This window comes from Humulus lupulus, chromosome 1 (assembly GCF_963169125.1).
Source record: "Humulus lupulus chromosome 1, drHumLupu1.1, whole genome shotgun sequence".
Taxonomy (NCBI): Eukaryota; Viridiplantae; Streptophyta; class Magnoliopsida; order Rosales; family Cannabaceae; genus Humulus; species Humulus lupulus.
Genome location: NC_084793.1, coordinates 94,597,786 through 94,615,941, shown reverse-complemented (window position 1 = coordinate 94,615,941; position 18,156 = coordinate 94,597,786). Strand labels below are relative to the sequence as shown.

General features: G+C 34.0%; 2 protein-coding genes across 2 annotated transcripts; one reads left to right on the top strand and one right to left on the bottom strand.

Annotated features, from left to right (window-relative positions):
• Positions 1-1,234: 1,234 nt before the first annotated feature.
• LOC133796113 (FAD-linked sulfhydryl oxidase ERV1) lies at positions 1,235-4,486 on the top strand. Its single transcript, XM_062233595.1, has 6 exons — positions 1,235-1,518; positions 1,973-2,050; positions 2,350-2,397; positions 2,600-2,664; positions 3,158-3,235; positions 4,173-4,486. The coding sequence occupies exons 1-6, from the start codon at positions 1,312-1,314 to the stop codon at positions 4,276-4,278; spliced, it is 582 nt and encodes a 193-aa protein (XP_062089579.1). The 5' UTR covers positions 1,235-1,311; the 3' UTR covers positions 4,279-4,486.
• On the bottom strand, positions 4,382-5,498 carry LOC133796119 (uncharacterized). Its single transcript, XM_062233603.1, has 4 exons — positions 5,341-5,498; positions 5,118-5,245; positions 4,902-5,027; positions 4,382-4,799 (listed from the first exon to the last, which is right to left on the bottom strand). Exons 1-4 carry the CDS (start codon positions 5,383-5,385, stop codon positions 4,670-4,672), a joined length of 429 nt encoding a protein of 142 aa, XP_062089587.1. The 5' UTR covers positions 5,386-5,498; the 3' UTR covers positions 4,382-4,669.
• Between the last annotated feature and the right edge of the window lie 12,658 nt (positions 5,499-18,156).

The window sequence follows — 18,156 nt, the reverse complement described above, 5'->3', positions numbered from 1 at the left end:
AATTGTGGGAGGTCACATGTAACTACATTATATACAGTCATGTAAAAATAGAGTTGTTACTTATTCATATACCGAAAATATCAAAAGTATCTATAAGTAGTGATTAAAAACAATCACAATCACTGCTGTAGTGGTATTGTATATATATATATATATATATATATATATTAGATACAATCAACGTGCAATATACACGTTTGCTTAGTTTTCTTTATAGAGTTTATTAATTATTTTTATTAAATTTATATTAATGTCATGTAAATTTTGAAATAAACATCCTATTTTAATTAAACAATTCATTTATTTTTGTTTAAGTTTATGTTTATTCTAGTTTTTGAATTTGGGAGTAACAACAAGAGATTATATATTATATGTTTAATGTAATATTAAATATTATACGTGGATTTTAAATTTAAGTTTATTGCTAGTTTTTTTTTAAAAGTAATTTATTGTTAATTCACAGTAGATTATATTCTATGTTTAATATGATATTATTCTAATAAGTGAGTTTAAGTTTAATTAAATTTTATTTAAGTTATAAAACGTATGATTTTATTATTTTTAAATAATTATCATTGTAAAATTTCTCAAAAATATTATATTTTAATTTGTTTAATTATTTATTATTTTTAAATAATTATCATTGTAAAATATCTAAAAAATATCATATTTTAATTTTATTATTTAATTTATTTTAATTACATTTAATTGTTTATAAACTATTGTTAAATCTAAGAATATTCTGTTAAATATAAAAATATTTTATTTCTACACACTTATTATATAGAAGATATATATATATATATTTATATATGGGAACAATTTAGGTAACAATTATTTTAAATCATTATCGATAGGTATTTTTAGTACTTTCAGCATATGGATAAGTTGTAACTCTATTTTTTTTTTACATGGTGTATAATGTAGATATAGGAGACCTTTCATAAATTTTCAAGAAATTCTTGATAATTTAGGATGCCGATATCAGGATTTAAATAGTCTATTGTACACACGTATAAATATTGAAAAAATATATATATACAACAAGATGTTTGAATCTTGATATCAACAACTTAAATTATTCAGAATTTATTGGAAATTTATGAAAAATGCCTATAATTATATTATATTATGTTATGTACAAAAAGTTAGAATTGCGTTATATTTATGTGACAAAAATACTCAAAAAAAAAAAAAAAAAAAAAAAAACCAAACTAGTGATAGTGATTAGTGTTACCCATATAGAAATAAAGAATCCTACCTCTCAATCTACTTAATACTTGCTCTTAATTCTCTCTAGTATTTGCGAGGATGTTGGACTCCGAGAAGAATCCATTGCAGAGTGTACTCAAAACTTTGGACAAAATTTCCAGTTTCATCCAAATTCACCTCTCAAATTTCATGGTTCCATCACCATCACCCTCCACCAAATCACCTCTCTTCTCTCTCTATCACTCTTCCAAACTCAATCCTTGGGATAGAGACTCCCTCCCTTCCATACCGCTCAAAGACACAAAGGTACTCTTTCTCTCTCATCTTTTTTTTTTCTTTTTCTAATTGGTTTATTGTAATGATTAGAATTTCTCTTCATTGTTGATTAACTCAACTTTGGGTTGTTTACTAACTGTTTGTTGGAAGTCCCGACTGAGTCCCAACGACTTTATCTCTTGTTATGGCACTGGGCGTGCGTGTTTTCCTTTTAACTTTAATCAATGCAAATTAAATTTGTTTTGGGGGATCGTTTGCATATGGGGTGTGGAAACAAACATGAATTGGCTTGTGGACATTGCAATTCTGTGTTATCATGTTTTTCGGAAGATGGTGCTCTGTCTTTGAAGACTTAAACTAAGATTTTTGTCTCACATGACAGTAGACCAGATAAAGGGTTAACTTTAACTTCTTTCTTTGGAAAATCAATATTGGAAGGTGACTTTATGATTTGTAAGAACTAAAATGATGGCGATATTTTCAGGAAAAATCAGCTGGACCGGTTTCGAAAGAAGAGCTTGGAAGGGCAACATGGACATTTCTTCACACTCTTGCCGCCAGGGTATTCTTATTCCGACATCATTTCTTTGCCCCGTTGTTTTGTTGGTTAATAATAATTCATGGTTACTGGAGTCCTGGTCTAGAAGTAAAAACTTGTAAATTCGGAGGTTTCCACATTTGATTTAACTGGAAATGAACATATTTCTCACTTTCCAAGTTTAACTGGGAAACTGAAATGATTACATGTTGGCCATTTACATCTATCACACTACAAGATGCACTTAAAATATCATAAAGCCTCGTGTAGAACGCTTTTGTAATTCAAGGATTGTACTCTGATACCTTTTATTATCTATTTAGTATCCAGATAATCCAACAAGGCAGCAGAAGAAAGATGTTAAAGAATTGGTAAGATACATTTCCTCTATTTATGTCCTTAACTGTATATTCTTGAATCTAAATTACCAATGAGGATGTTGAAATTTACGAGTAAGCCAGGTAATGATGTTTATAAGAATCTGTACTTTTCTGAAAAAAATTAGAGAAATATTTTGATTTATTTGGCATTTTCAGGCTTATCAGTGATTTTATTTTTTCTGGTGGGATGCAGATGGCGATACTAACTAGGATGTACCCTTGCAAAGACTGCGCAGATCACTTCAAAAAAGTTTTGAGGTATTATCCATCACTCCTCCTTGAGGGACCATTTATGCTCTTAAGTTTGTTCCGTATTTCTTGCTATACAAAATTTTATTTGTGCTGTCAGTTGTATTTGTCAAACTATCCTTGTGTGTGTGTGTTTTTTCTGATATCTCCAAGTTTTTTCATATTCGGTTGGCATAGGGTATATTCAGTGTTGTTTAGTCACCATATATACACGACTTCGAAGAAATGTCTAAGCGTTATGCAGATGTTTTTGGGGTCCTAAATCAGCATCCTGGCTTTTATGTATTTGCAAACGAAACTTCTAAAACATTGTCTTTAAACATAAATGGTAAAAATGAATTACCTTGTTTCTTTATGGCATGAGTTTCAAGTCATCTGTAGAATGTTATTTCTCTTGAATTTGGTCATCATTCTGTGCTATCTTGTTTGCTCATAAATTTCTTAGTTCTTTCATTATCAACTGCTGATTGTGTTGGTATTTGCACCTTTGCTATATTGTCAGTGGAAACCCTGTACAAGCTGGATCTCACACTGAGTTCTCCCTGTGGCTTTGTCAAGTGCATAATGTTGTTAACAGAAGGTATTTTTTGTTTCCGGTCCTTGTGTTTCAAAATGTCAACATACTGTTTTATCACTTGTTCTGAAAATTTAAACAAGAATAATAATTTTATGGACTTGTATTGCGTGTATTTTCTTTCTAGATTTTAGTTGCATAGTTTTTGTTTCTGCCCATTTGATAAAGTAGATATACGCATTCATAGAAAGATGACACTGGTTGGTCCACATTTTTTTTATTTGTTTGATGGTGAAAAAATAGTGATTTCGAGTACCAAAAGCAAGCATGACATCATTATGAACATAAAGTCCCAAACTAGAGGTGTAAGGGTAAGGGAAGACGATGTCATTGAGCATTTAAATAAGTAGTTGTTAGATTGGTAGATTATTGAAAAAAAACAAGACAAGTGATAAATGACATATGGAAACAACGATAGCATTTTTTTAAATTAAAAAAAAACCCACCTAGAAGCTGGCTACATTCATGAAACGATAACAATATCATAGAGAGGGTCAATCAAAATGACAATTTAACTTAACCCAATGATTTAACTCGAAGGATGATAAATTATGTAAAACAACCTTTGATATTTGAGAGCCGTGATATATAACTACGTAAGGAATATATTATTGCGTGGAGAAGAAAGGGACAGAGTCTCTCTCTCATTACATTACTATACATCATTGGGTTTGGATAAAAATGTAGACTGATATTTGTTGTTTATAGTTATAGTCAAACCAATAACATGTAAGAGGTTATCAGTAACGCCAAGCTGCCTAGCGTGTAACAGTTTTTTTTGCCCCTACTATCTCTATTTGATGAAATACTTAAACTAGCTGATCCTCTAACCTGACATATCTCTAGTGTTTTGCTGAGATTCAAGATACTATTTAATTTATATCCATCTTATCAAACTACTAATAGTATTCCTATTGCTTATACTGAATGTTGATTGCTGCAGTATTGACAAACCAATATTCCCATGTGAGCGGGTTGAGGCAAGGTGGGGCAAGTCAGAATGCCCGGAGCGTGAATGTGATGTACTAGGAAGTACAATTGATTTTTGACTCTAAATTATCCTGGTATGACTGAAATTATTGTTGGACTGTCCATGATACTATTATTTGTACATTACTATCTACCACTCGTTAACATTTATACGAGTGTATATATTGTTGACATCTCATAGAAGTGGTAGTAATTCCTCCAATGTTTCATACAAGCTGTTTTTATAAAGGCAGCTTAAGATCATAATAGAGTTTCTTTATGAAGCAATTTAACATGGATAGAAACCTGTAGATGGGTAGCAATGTTGTTGAAATGTACATAAACAAAGGGACGCATTTTGATTCTATTTGTTCACTACAACATCAAAAGTCACTAGCAAAGCTAAATGGTCACAAAAACAAAGCAAACCACATCCATGAACCCTTCTCTGATTATTGTTCATTGATGATGTTAAACTGACCGAAAGGGAGGGGCCTCGCCAAATTTCAGATGGTAAGCAGTTTCATAGACCGGCCGCAGTTGCTGGATCAACTGCGCATCCAAGTAGGCGTCGCAGGCGAAGCACCAAACTGATAAATCACTGTTATAGTTGTAGTCCATAAACCACATCAGCCAAGAAAAACTTAAATTGAAGGTTGTATAGAATAGACAAGAAAAATTTAGGATAAGTTTTAGGTTAAACCTGTAGCTGAGTGCAAGAGAATGGTGTGTTTGGTGATAGTGATTGAGCATGTGCTTGTTCACGAAACGGCTACACAATACCTCCTTGCAGCACAAACACAGCCAGTTCTCTTTTGGGTGTTGACACCTTTTATATGTATAAATTATATATATAAATATATAAATTAAATATATATATTGAATAGAAATGTGGGAAGGAATTGGATTGGTTACATACGTGTGGCAAGGAGTGTGAGGTGTGGGAATATGAGTGAGATCGGAGGAGAGGGAAGGCAAGTGATCGCAGGTGGTTTTAGCCTCCACCCAACCTGATTCAGCTCCGTAAAACAGCTCCTCGTCTTCCTCCTAATGAATGAATACGACGAACAAGTAAAGCCTTCTAATATATAATTGGGTTAAAGAGAGAAATAAAAATAAAGTGAAATTGGTTATGGTGTTACCAAAGGAGCAGAAGAAGAAGATGAAGCATCGGCCAAATTCGCCATGGGCAGAGCTTTGTTATTTCTTACTAATTTAACAACTCAGAAGAAAAAGGGTGCCAAACCAAACTGCAAGTGAACCAAGGCTCTCTCGTCTTTTTGTGTATTCCCAAATATTTAATAGAGCCAAGGCTCCCTTTGAATCGAAGTCGTTTTGAATTTTGATCGTCCACCTCACCTCACATGGACCTTTTGCTCCCAAAACTTTGTTTTTTAGAATAATTAACATTTTTGCTCCGAATATACTCCCTAAAATATATAAATATATGACATGTTAAACGTTGATATGGTATTATATATTTTCATAAATTAATTTTTTTGTCCCGTAAACTTTTACTATTACTAAATCGTGTATCTTTTTATTAGAAAAGTTAATTAATTTTTTAAAAAAAATCTACTTTTTGTATTAATTATTTAAAAATTAATTCAAACCTAATAATTTAAAAAAAAATAAAAAAATTAACATCAAAATAAAATTAAATCAGTAACATTAAAAAAAAACGTTAAATTTTTTAAAAATAAATTAGTATTAGTTCGAATTTATAAAAATTCAAAGCTAAATGAAATTAAAACCTAAATAGCAAACTAAGTATACATTCTTTGTCAAAAAAAAAAAAACTAAATATACATTTAAATTCAAATGACATTATACATATCTTTTTTCTTTTTTAAAAAATAAAATAAATGAAGATAAAAATTATAAGAAAATAAAATTATTAGAGCGTGCAACTCAAAACCCTGCATGAAGGAATCATTTATTTTTACTTTATAACAAAAATAAATAAGTTTCTAATATGGGTCTATTGAATTAATTAAGATTTTATTTATATTTATTTTATTTATTTCATTCATATTTGATTTTTTAATATCTAGAGTGAATTTTAATTTGATATTTCATTTTTTTTTAAATCTAGAGTGAATTTTATAAATTTTATTAGAGTTTAAATGATTTATTTAATTTTTTTAATATTTCAATTAATATTTAAATTATTTTTATAAGAATTAATAAAAAATTGATTTTTTTTAATTTAAAATTTTTTTTTCAATAAAAGAAGGCACAATTCTGTAGTAATTAAAGTTCAGGGGCTAAACATGTAAATTTTCTACACGGGATTGGTGTGGCAATGCCACATCAGATTTTAAACGAAAAAATTGAACGAAAGCTAACAAATAGACTATGTTTATGTAAATGGAAAAATTTAGGAAAATTTTTAACATGCCGTATATTTTATGGGACACGATCTAGTAGTGTCATAAGTTCGGGAGGCAAAATACTAATTATTCTCTTTTTAAATGGGTATCTGCTGCACAACGCGATTTTCTGTCCAACAAGTGTGTCTCATTCCCTCTCTACCAATATAAACAAGACACGTGTTATATATATACACCTTGTTTAGAGATAAGTTGAAACAAAGAAAAAAATTCATTTTTCTGGGAGTGTGTTTGACTCCTTAACTAAAAAACTGTTTTTTGTTTTTAAAAGCTAAAAACTGTTTTTTGAAAACAAGTTTGGGGTGTTTGGCGTTGTTTTCAGAAAATAATTTTTAAAAACAAAGTTACAAAAAACAGAAAATTTTGAGAACAACAAAAAGTTGTTTTCTGTTGTTCTCAGTTGTTTTTGTCTATCTTTTGTTTTCTCACATCATTTTTTTAATTATTATTATCTAACATTATTTATTATCACATTATTTTCTAGTTTCTTTCTCTTCACTTTCACTCACATCACTTTCAATCTTCTTATTTTCTCTCTCATGTCGTTCTCCCTCCTTACATTTTCTCTCTTCACTTTCTCTCTCGATATTTTCTCTCTTCTCACTTTCTTTCTTTTTATTTTCTCTTTCATTATTTTCTATATCTTTATTTTCTCTTGCATCACTTATTATGTCATCATTTTCTCTTTCATCACTTACTATATCCTCACTTTCTCTCTCATCACTTAATATATCATCATTTTCTCTCTTATCATTTTTTCTCTCTCGCCATTTTCTCTCTCATCACTTTTTCTCTACTCACTTCTCTCTCTTCACTTCCCTTTCATATCATATTCTCTCTCATTTTTTCTTGGATCAATTTATCTCTTCTCAATTTCTATTTCTTCAAATTTTCTCTCCTTAATTTCTCACTCCTTATTTTTTATCATTTTTTCTTTCAAATTATTTTATCTCATTATTTATTACAAACTTTTAAAATATTTTTCTCTTTGTAAATATATTTGGCAATTTTTTATTTAAGATTTTAAAAAAAATAAAACTAAAAAATGGGTTTTAAAAAACATTAACCAAACACCTTTTCGTTTTTTAAAACTACAAAAACTGTTTTTTGTTCTCATTTCTGAGAACACAATTTTGAAAAAAAAAATAAAAAACAATGTCAAACTGTCCCTTAAACAAGAAACGTGTAATATACATATACTTTGTTTGGAGATAAGTTGAAACACTGGATATATAATAACTCAGCCACAATCATTCATCATCTTTGGCACACAATTATAGTATATTAAAATAGAGACTAATGCTTATTATAAATAATCATATACATGTTTTTGCTCAATAAAAAAATTCTATAAAAATTGTACATAAGAAATTTGACAAGTTTAATTGTATTTTAATTTTTTTAAAATCAACTTTTTACAATTATTAGAAAATAAGTTAAAATGTAACTTAGAAAATTTTGTATACAAAGATGATTTTATATCTATTCGGGAAAAATATCCATCCAAATTTTTTTTTTTTAAAAAAATTAACTTTTCTCCAAACTTTTTTTTTTTTGGTAGCATTTCTCCAAACAGGTTAAAAGATAATTAAATATATAATTTTTTATACATTTATTTTATAAAGCAAACACATCTATACAATTTTTATGATTTTGTGCAAACTACTTTTCCAATTTAGTATAATGTAATGTGTCCAAATGATACAAGTTATCAGACAATTTTTTATATAATATTTTTATACAGTAGAAATATTTATATATAAATGATGTTTTATGTAGGGGTGCACATCGAGTAGGTTTATTGGATTCGGGTGCATCGGGATTAGATTTGTTGGATTTCAGATGTGAAAAATATATACCGAACTCGTCCAAATAAGGGTCAGATTTTAGTCGAATTCGAATTTCGAGTTTCGGGCGGATTCAGATCAGATTTTGGATTCCACCCAAACTGGGCCTCAAGCCCCTTTAATTAAAATTATTATTTAATGATCCATAATTTCATTTTTATCACTTTTTGAAAATAAGTTTAAATTTAGAATTGATGCTAACGTTTTGGTTGGATTTATCCTAAAATATTTTTGTATGCAACAATTTATCCTAAAATATTAATATAAGACAATAAACCTTAAAAATTCAATTTTCTCATATTTTTTTAAAAAATAAATGAGGTTTTGACCTCTTCTTTTGGTTTCAATTTAAAATTGTGAATTAAGCCTTTTGACCTCTAATAAAAGTGTATTACCTTATATCCAACAACATAATATCTTAATTAAATTAAAAAATACAAACTTATTATGAAAGCTTAATAAAATAAATACAAACTTATATCATTAAAAAATAAGCCATCATTTCATCTCTTGTAAAAAAAAAAAATACCATCAACTCATTACCAATATCATCAACTAAAAAAATATTGTTCCCCTAAAATCTAGTATGATGACATGGCACAAGGATCTGACACGTGGCAGTCAAACAATAGCCTAATTAATGAATATCTCGTCGACCCTCGACCAGGGTAGAATAGTTGTTTCTTCTCATTAGTTTAACTAAAATGCATTTTGGATAAATGGATAACCAGGCTGGTTGGTGCACTTGACCAGAGCTACTCGAAGAAAATGTGAAGAATGCTCAGAATTAGTTAAGACAAGATATTTTATGTAATATTCACTTAACTTGTATTATTTTATTTTCATTTATTACGTAAATTATGTAAGACCCACGACCCTTTCATGCACATTCCTATGCCCATAAATAGAGGTCTTAGTGAATCATTATTTCTTATGCTATAGTTCTTAATCTTCTAAGAGGACTTACTATTCTAACTTCTTTTATACATGATTTTTGTACTCTCTTAAGCTCACGAAACTCAGTTGATCCAATTCATCTAATCAGGGGTTTTGAGAATTCTACATAAATAAAGGTACTAAAGTGGATGTAGGTTATTACCTTTTGGAGCCGAACCACTATAATTTCTTGTATCATTTACTATTAGAGTTCAATTCTTATTTTACATCGTTTAACTGACTCTATGTCATTGGCTAGATCTGTGGTCAACAATTTGGTGCTTTCATTGAGAGATAAACTCAAGGAGATCAACGTTTAGAAGTTAACTAAGTAACTATGGCTCCTAAATCTAAGATGACTCAAGGTCAATAGGTAGGTCAAACATCTGAAAGCCCTCAAAATCCACCTCCTCCCCCAGGAGTAATTGAAGAGGAGCCTCAAGTGGAATTAGAGGAGGTCAAGAAGGAGATAGATGCGAAAACCCTGCAAGAAACCATGGGTTTGTTGCAAGATGAGTTAGCTACTCTAAAGGCTAACCATGAGAATATGACTAAGACAGTAATTATGCAACAAACGGAAATTGACAGACAACGACAAGAGCTAAATGCTAAACAGGCAGAAATGGACCAGCGCCAGAGAGATGCCACAGCTGCCGTAGAAGTTGCTATTCAACTAGTTCAAGGGGTTCTACTTGCACAGAGCCCTCTACAACCTGAGCGGCCTCAAAATCCTCCACCTCCTCAAAACCCACCTCATCCAGAACAACCTCGAGTTGCTTAGCCAGAAGGCCAGCGATAGAATTCTAGCAGTCCTAACAAGTATCGTCAGCCTCCACGTTCTGCTCGAGCAAGCGAGCCAAATCCAAGGCAAAACAAGGACGAGCAGCATCCTCGAAGCCTAAGATGCCTGGTGACAGATGAGTAGGTTCTCCCTTGTCGAGGGCCAAGAAATGTCTTTTTAGGAAACAGGCGACAACATGATATTAGCTTTGCAGACTGAGGTCCCCCACATAATACACCCCGCGACCTAGCGACAAGCGCAGGCCCCAAAGGCCACCTCCTGTTTATCGTGATGGTTTTGGTCAGAGAGAAGGTGATAACATGTATAGTGTTGGGGTTTTATGCCTTAATTAAAACTCAATTTCTTTGTAATCTCATTTTATTATCAATAAAAGTATAGAAATCATTTTTTGACTTGGTCAATCACTTTGCTCACATGTTTTATTTTCATGATTATTTGTTTAATATAAACTTTATTAAATCCTTAGCATATAGCTAATCATATTTATAGTGACGTAATCATAGTGGAAAATAAATATGATTATATGTTCAAAATAAGTTAGTCCTAAGATTAGTCAGTGCACAAGATTTACATTGACTTGCCAATCTACGATATGATCTACTTACACATTGCAGTGTTATATTCTTTCCAGAACATTAGCAAAGTAGATAAGATCAGATGTATTTGTTACATCGGACTAGACCGATATTGACAGTAGATAGGATAAGTAAACATACCGTTATTATCTATTCTAGTCATATCATATAGTTGACCATAGGTCAATTCAATCTCAATTCTGAGTAGTTAATATTCTAACTGATTGTATTATTTGAGTTCTTTGACTTGTTCGTTACCAACTTACCCTACGGACTAGCCCATACTTACATCTTGGGAACTCGGTAGTATAATTGAGTGGGAGTTTCAATCATATATATGAACATCTATAGCTTCTGATAAAGAAGTGAAACGATGGTTTCATTTTAGTTTGGTTCAAGGTGCTAAATGATAGAGATCTCATTTCAATAATTAATATTAGTTTACTGAAATATCATTTACAAAGAACTTAGTGTTTTAAGGATAAAATACAATGAAGGGTAAAACAGTATTTTAGTCCCATCTCATTGTGGATCATCTATAGAGGATTGAGTGACAATTATGGTTGTAACAATGGATAATTAATAATGTATCTATATTTGTAATGACCCAAATTTCCTAATAAGGCTTAGGGCCTTGATTAGGGGGCCAAGATGGAAAATTATGGGATTATATGATATTTGTGTGCATTATTATGGGAATATGTGAACAATATTATAATGTGACTTGATATGCATGTTTAGGTGTATTAAATATGCATGTGGGCCCATTTCGGATTAATTGGGCAAGTTTCATATTTTGGCCCATTTTGGGTATATTTGGCATATATGTAGTATGTGTGTGGTGCTTCATTATTATTTGGTTATGCTTGGGTTACACAGCACGAGACGATCCTAGGAGGAAAGCTAGTGGGAAAGTCACAATGAGATTCATACATGACTCGGAGTGAGTCAAGGGGGTATTTAGCACATTACCGGGATATTGGGTAATGGGAAAAGATATTTGGTGATAAATTGGGAGTTAGTGAGATCAGGGGGAAATTATGGGAATTTTGACTATTTTACCCCCGGGGGCGTTTTTGGGACCCCGAGCATTAGGATTTGCTTGAGGTTACTTAAGCTTGAAGTAACCTGTTAGAATTATAAAAAAGAACGTTCTCTCTCCCTCCCGTTCCCTTTTTGACACCGATCACATTTTCGAAGGAAACTTGAGTTTTAGGACTCGGATGCAAGCAAGGATCGAGGCATAAAGATTATAGGGAAGATTAGAAGCTTTTTAGCCAGATGATTTAGTTGGGAAATGACTCAATCGGAGGTAATCCAAGTTTTAAGTTTTGATTTTTTGAGTTTGTAAGCTTGAATTGGATTTTATATTTTGATGAGTTGTTGGATGATTGAAGCTTGGATTTTAATGGTTTTAGTTAATTAGGATGTTTGTGAACTTTGATTTTGGGATTTGGAGATGTTTGGATAGGTTTTCGAAGGTTTTTAAATGAAGAAAATGAAGGTTTTTGGCTGGTTCGTGGTTGGGCCGCGGCCCTGTTCTAAGGCATTGCGGCCCAGGCTTGATGAAGAGGATGAGGTTGGTTGATGGGCAGGAAGGGCCGCGACGCAAGGTGCAGGCAGAGAGGTGGTTTGGCTTCTGTTTGGAGGTGGGCCGCGACTCAGGGTTTGGGGGTCGCGGCGCTTAAGGGCAGTTTTGCCCAGATATGGTTTTTATTCGTGGGAACTTAACTCTAAGGGCCTGGGATCAATCCTACTACCCAGTTGAGTGGGATTCGACGTCCCGGAGGCTTGGGTTAGGTCTGGAAGTATTTATTTACTCATTTTTTATGAGGTTTTATATTATGGTTGTGACTAGGTTATCGCTAGGGGCTTGGATTCAGGATCGTGCTTAAGGATTTTTTATTGGTAACCTGTGCTTGGACCAAAGGTAAGAAAACTGCACCCAATATATGATGCATAAGATACATGTGATTAGGGCATAGCATGAATGTTGATGAGGCATGTTGACTGCTCTATATATGGACATTGATTGCATAGTAAATGCATGACAGCTTTGCTTATCTGTGTATGGTACTGACTTATTAGTCAGAGAATGACAAGGGTGTTTAGTATTGATCCTGAAGTTGTGACTTATCAGTCAAGTTCAGCGGTGATACTAAGCGCTGGTATGGTATTGGCTTAAGAGTCAAGAACGACATTAATGTGTTTAACACAAGCCGAAATGATTAGATATAATCAACATAAGCATTAAATGTTTGACCGACCCTAAGTTCGATGAAAACAAAAGCGCTTGTCTAGTCTAAAGGCTAGTTACATAGAGCCAAGGCTATAAGCTCAGGTGACTGATACATCACATGGATAGGAAGGCGTGGGACCTCAGAGATAGACTTATCAATCATCTACACAGATATAGACTTATTAGTCATCTACACAGATATAAACTTATCAGTCATCTATACAGAGATAGACTTATTAGTCATCTATACAGAGATAGATGTATCAGTCATCTACATAAGGATAGACTTATTAGTCATCTATACAGAGAGACTTATTAGTCGTCTACCTCAGAGAGACTTATTACTCATCTACCTCAGAGTGAGAGACTTATTAGTCATCTACTCAGAGCGCAGGACTCCACAAACGTTTATTTGTACTTGTTTGCATGCATGAGTAGGGTTATTACTACTAGGCATGCCTATTATGATTTAGTGACATGTTATTACCTGTTTATGAGCATGTTTAAGCTTTCTTGCTGAGCCTCGGCTCACGTGTGCTATGTGGTGCATGTAAAGGCAAAAGAAAGATGGACCATCCTTGAGTTGGAGAGCTTAGGTGACAATGTGTACATATGTGGCTGCTCGACCGTCACGGCCGAGGGTTTAAAGAGGAACTAGGGATAAACCCTATTTTGTCGCTTAGGTCGGCTGGTTGTAAATCTCTTATTGTAATTAACCTTTAAAATATATTTTGGGATCCCAATGTATACGGTAAACATTTTAGTGAAACGTTATATCTTTAACAAAAAATTTTAACCCTAAACCGTTAATCACATTTAGTTACACGATTATGGCCAAATGAATCGGTTAGCGAGTTTAGCACTGTTTAAAATGCACAACGTAATGGTCCCTGGGTAGTAGGGCGTTACAATATTTGTTATAGAGTGGTCTATGAATTCAAGAGTGCAATTCCGAGTCTTTAGTGGAGTCACAATGAATTAATAAGTTAGTAAATTTATTTGTTAGATTTATGATAACATATTGGAGCTTGATTTCATAGGCCCATGGTCCCCACTGTACCTTGGATAAAATCATCTAGATAGTCTCAATAATTGATTTAACTATCAAAGTTGACCATGTCAATTTTGGATAGTTTCACAGAGTTATGTAATTTAGAGAAGAAAAGAGAAATTATGGCAGATTTATTAATTAAGATAAATTGGTATCTAAATTAATAAATAAGTTTAAATCAAGGTTCAAATTATAAATAATTAATTTGATAAAGGATTTGAATAGTTATTTAATTAATTAATCAATAGAAAATAATACAGGTCTTGATTTTAAGTCCAACGGGCTTATAATTAAATGAGAAATTTCACGGGCCTAAAGCCCTTGATAATTTTGACCTAGGGTTAATATTATCTATTATTTTATTGATTTTTTAATTAAATTAAATGACCTAATTGAGTCTATAAAATGAGTGCTAAGTGAGAGATGACAAACACTTGTTTTTTAGAAGAATAAAAGATCTATTAGGTTTTAGATTCTCTCTACTGCATAAGTCATTTTCTAAGCCTCAACTTTTCTTTTCTATTCTTCTTCTCTCTGTATCTATCTCATGTGTTGATAATTGCCGACCATAGTCTAGGTGATTCTTAGGATACTTTTGATGGCTGTGAAGAAAATTGAATAATAGTTCAGTTTCTTGGTAATACTCTGCGATAGAAAGGATACAAGGGTTAGAGAAACTGAAGGAATGACACTATCATTCAGCTGCGTATAGTGTAAGTGTTCTTGTCATTATTTATGTTTGAATTCAATTTTAGAAACATGTTCTAGGTTATCTTATATTAATTTGTTTAATATAAGATTTACATGAAAATAAACAAGATCCTGTATAAGTTTTCCCAGCATATAGTCGGTCGCATACCCATCAGTCGCAATTTAGGGACGAGCATGACTATAGTGAGGGAGATTTTGAATACTATCGGAATCGGAGGAAGAATGTTGGTCGACTAGACGAGCAGAGGCACGAACAGTAGGAGCCTTCTCCCATGAATAACCGACTAGCAAGCCAAAATGCAGGGGGGGGGCAACCAAGGCAACCTAATGTGTTTGATCATTTAGGAAGGTCAAAGCAAAGTCGTAGAGAAGAGGATTTGAGGAATGTTCTAAACGATCGAAGAGAAAGACACGACGAGCACATTCCCACTACTGCTCTTGCTCTTTCAATTTTAATTGCTATTCAAGCTCAAATTGATGCATTGAACCAGGCCGTACAACAGCTAGTCGGGAATAAAACTTCAGATATTGAGTACAACTGAAGAAAATTGCACACCGTTCATTAGCATAATTGCACTAGTAGAAGTCACAAGCAAGTTAAAAATGCATGTTTTGCCTAGCTATACTGGAAAAGAAGACTCGTTATCTTGTGTTAAAAAGTTTGAGATACATATATGGATATTCAAAAGGTATCCAAGGATGCACGATGTCAAATATTTCCGGAAACTTTAGCTGATGTTGCTAAAAAATGGTACTTCAAATTTCAGCCAGCCAACATTACCTCCTGGGAGGTATTCGTTAAAGAATTTTATGGGCAATTCTATGTTGGTCACATACACCCCATGGAAGCTAACCAGTTGGGGGACATAAGGAAAAAAGAAGGCAAGCCTTTAAATGAGTACACTCAAAGATTTATGAGAGCAGCTACTTAGGCCAAAACTGTGGGAGACGAAGGGAAGATGATGGTCATAACAGCAGGAGTGCAAATGCAGTCTCCGCTGTGGAGTAGCCTGCGAAAGAATGGGGTTAAAACTACCCAGGAGTTTTTGGACCCAGCAGATAAATATATCAAATTAAAAGAGGCTATCACCAATGAAGGAAAGCCTCCAAATATGGATCAGGGAAAGAAGGAAGAGCCAACCAAAACTATTAGTGGTTCAAGTAAGCACAACAATAATGGTAATAAAAACAAGGGTAAGAACGAGGGAAATTGGGCAAGCAATGATTCTGCTACATCTGATAACAAGCACACTAAGCAGAATACGTATGAGCCAAGATTCACCAACTACACAGCACTGGTCGACAATCAAGTTAAGGTGTATCAGGCCAATCACACCACTGCCATTCAGGCGACCAACCCCCATTAGGAAGGACATCTCTAATAGAGACACAACAAAGTTTTGTTGCTTCCATAATGATTATGGCCATGATACAAATGAATTTAACTAGTTAAATTATGAGATTGAATTCCTGATCTGATAGGGACATCTGAGGAGGTATATAAGAATAGGGGTTGACCTCCAATAGCGGCTGCTGGAGGCAACGAGCAGACGCGAGGACGTTAGCACTCGCCTCCACTATAGCCTGCCTCGGTCGCAGGCATCCTACTCACTATTTTTTAGCATACCACATTTGGCAGATGACAGTGGTAAGGCAAGAGAAAGATACGCCAAGACCCTACGTCACGAACAAGATATCAAAATGCTGACAGTTAAGGAGCAAACTCCCAAAGAAGCTCGATTAGATGAAGAATGTATAACTTTCTCCGAGATAGACTCACAAAAAGTTTGGTTCCCTCACACAGATCCTCGATCGTAGATGTTCAGATAGTTAATATGATGATGAAAAGAGTGTTGGTTGATACATGAAGTTCGATGAACATATTATATAATTCCTCCATGGAAAGAATGAAGTTGTCTGTACAAGACTTAGAACCATGCAACCAAACCATTTATGATTTTTCTGGAGAAGGGTTTGCACCAACATGATCGATCAGACTTCCAATGACAACAGGAACTGCAATCACGAACAGAACAATACTTACTACTTTTATAGTAGTTGACTATCCTTCCGCATATAATACTGTAATTGGAAGACCTGTCTTTGTAGAATTGCGAGCAGTAACATCCATACGGCATCTGGTCATAGATTCCTAACTGACTTGGGAATAAGATGTATCTTTGGTAACCCAAGGGAGGTTATGGAGTGTTATAACTCTTCAATTACAAAGGCAAATAAGAGTGGGGAGAGCACATGTAATGCCCCACATCACTATGGCTACTTCCTAGAATGACGACTGGCCCTGGAAACCAACCTGAGTCTTTCCAGCGTGCTTTGTCCTCACTCGCACGCTTCCTGGGAAAACTTCCCAGGTGGTCACCCATCGTGAGATTACTCCAAGTCAAGCACGCTTAACTTTGGAGTTCTCAAGTGATGGGCTACCAAAAAGAACATGCATCTTGTTGGCATAGGTAGTACCCATCAATCCATCTAAGCTCTCTTCAACTTTGTAGTCTCATACCTACACAGTCTTAGAATCATCACACTTGACCTTCCCCAAGCGATGTGGGATTGCACAAATTTTACCCGGTCTTTCCCCTTGCGGATCACGAGATTCTGACTGTCACAATCACTCCCCCTTAGGGGTCCGACGTCCCCATCGACCACACTTCTGGCTGGGTCAAGGCTCTGATACCATTTGTAATGCCCCACGTCACTATGGATGCTTCCTGGAATGACGACTGGACCTGCAAACCAACACGAGTCTTTCCATCGTGCTTTTTCCTCTTCCTAGGAGGTCACCCATCATGAGACTACTCCAGGTTAAGCACGCTTAACTTTGGAGTTCTCAAGTGATGGGCTACCAAAAAGAAGATGCTTCTTGTTGGCATAGGTAGTACCCATCAATCCATTTAAGCCATCTTCAACTGTGCAATCCCACACCGTCTGGGGAAGGTCAAGTGTGATGATTCTAAGACTGTGTAGGTATGGGACTACACAGTTGAAGAGGGCTTAAATGGATTGATGGGTACTACCTATGCCAACAAGGTGCATCTTCTTTTCGGTAGCCCATCACTTGAGAACTCCAAAGATAAGTGTGCTTGAACTAGAGTAGTCTCATGATGGATGACCTCCTGGGAAGCGTGCGAGTGAGGACAAAGCATGCTGGAAAGACTCGTGTTGGTTTACAGGGCTACTTGTCATTCTAGGAAGCAACCATAGGGACGTGGGGCACGCTGGAAAGACTTGTGTTGGTTTGCAGGGCTAGTCGTCATTCTAGGAAGCAACCATAGTGACGTGGGGCGTTAACAAGCCTGATTTCCTCGAACAACCCAAATGGAAAGAAAAATAGGTTGCAAGGAGTGATAAACCAGATAAATGCCCAATCAGGTGATCAAGTCACC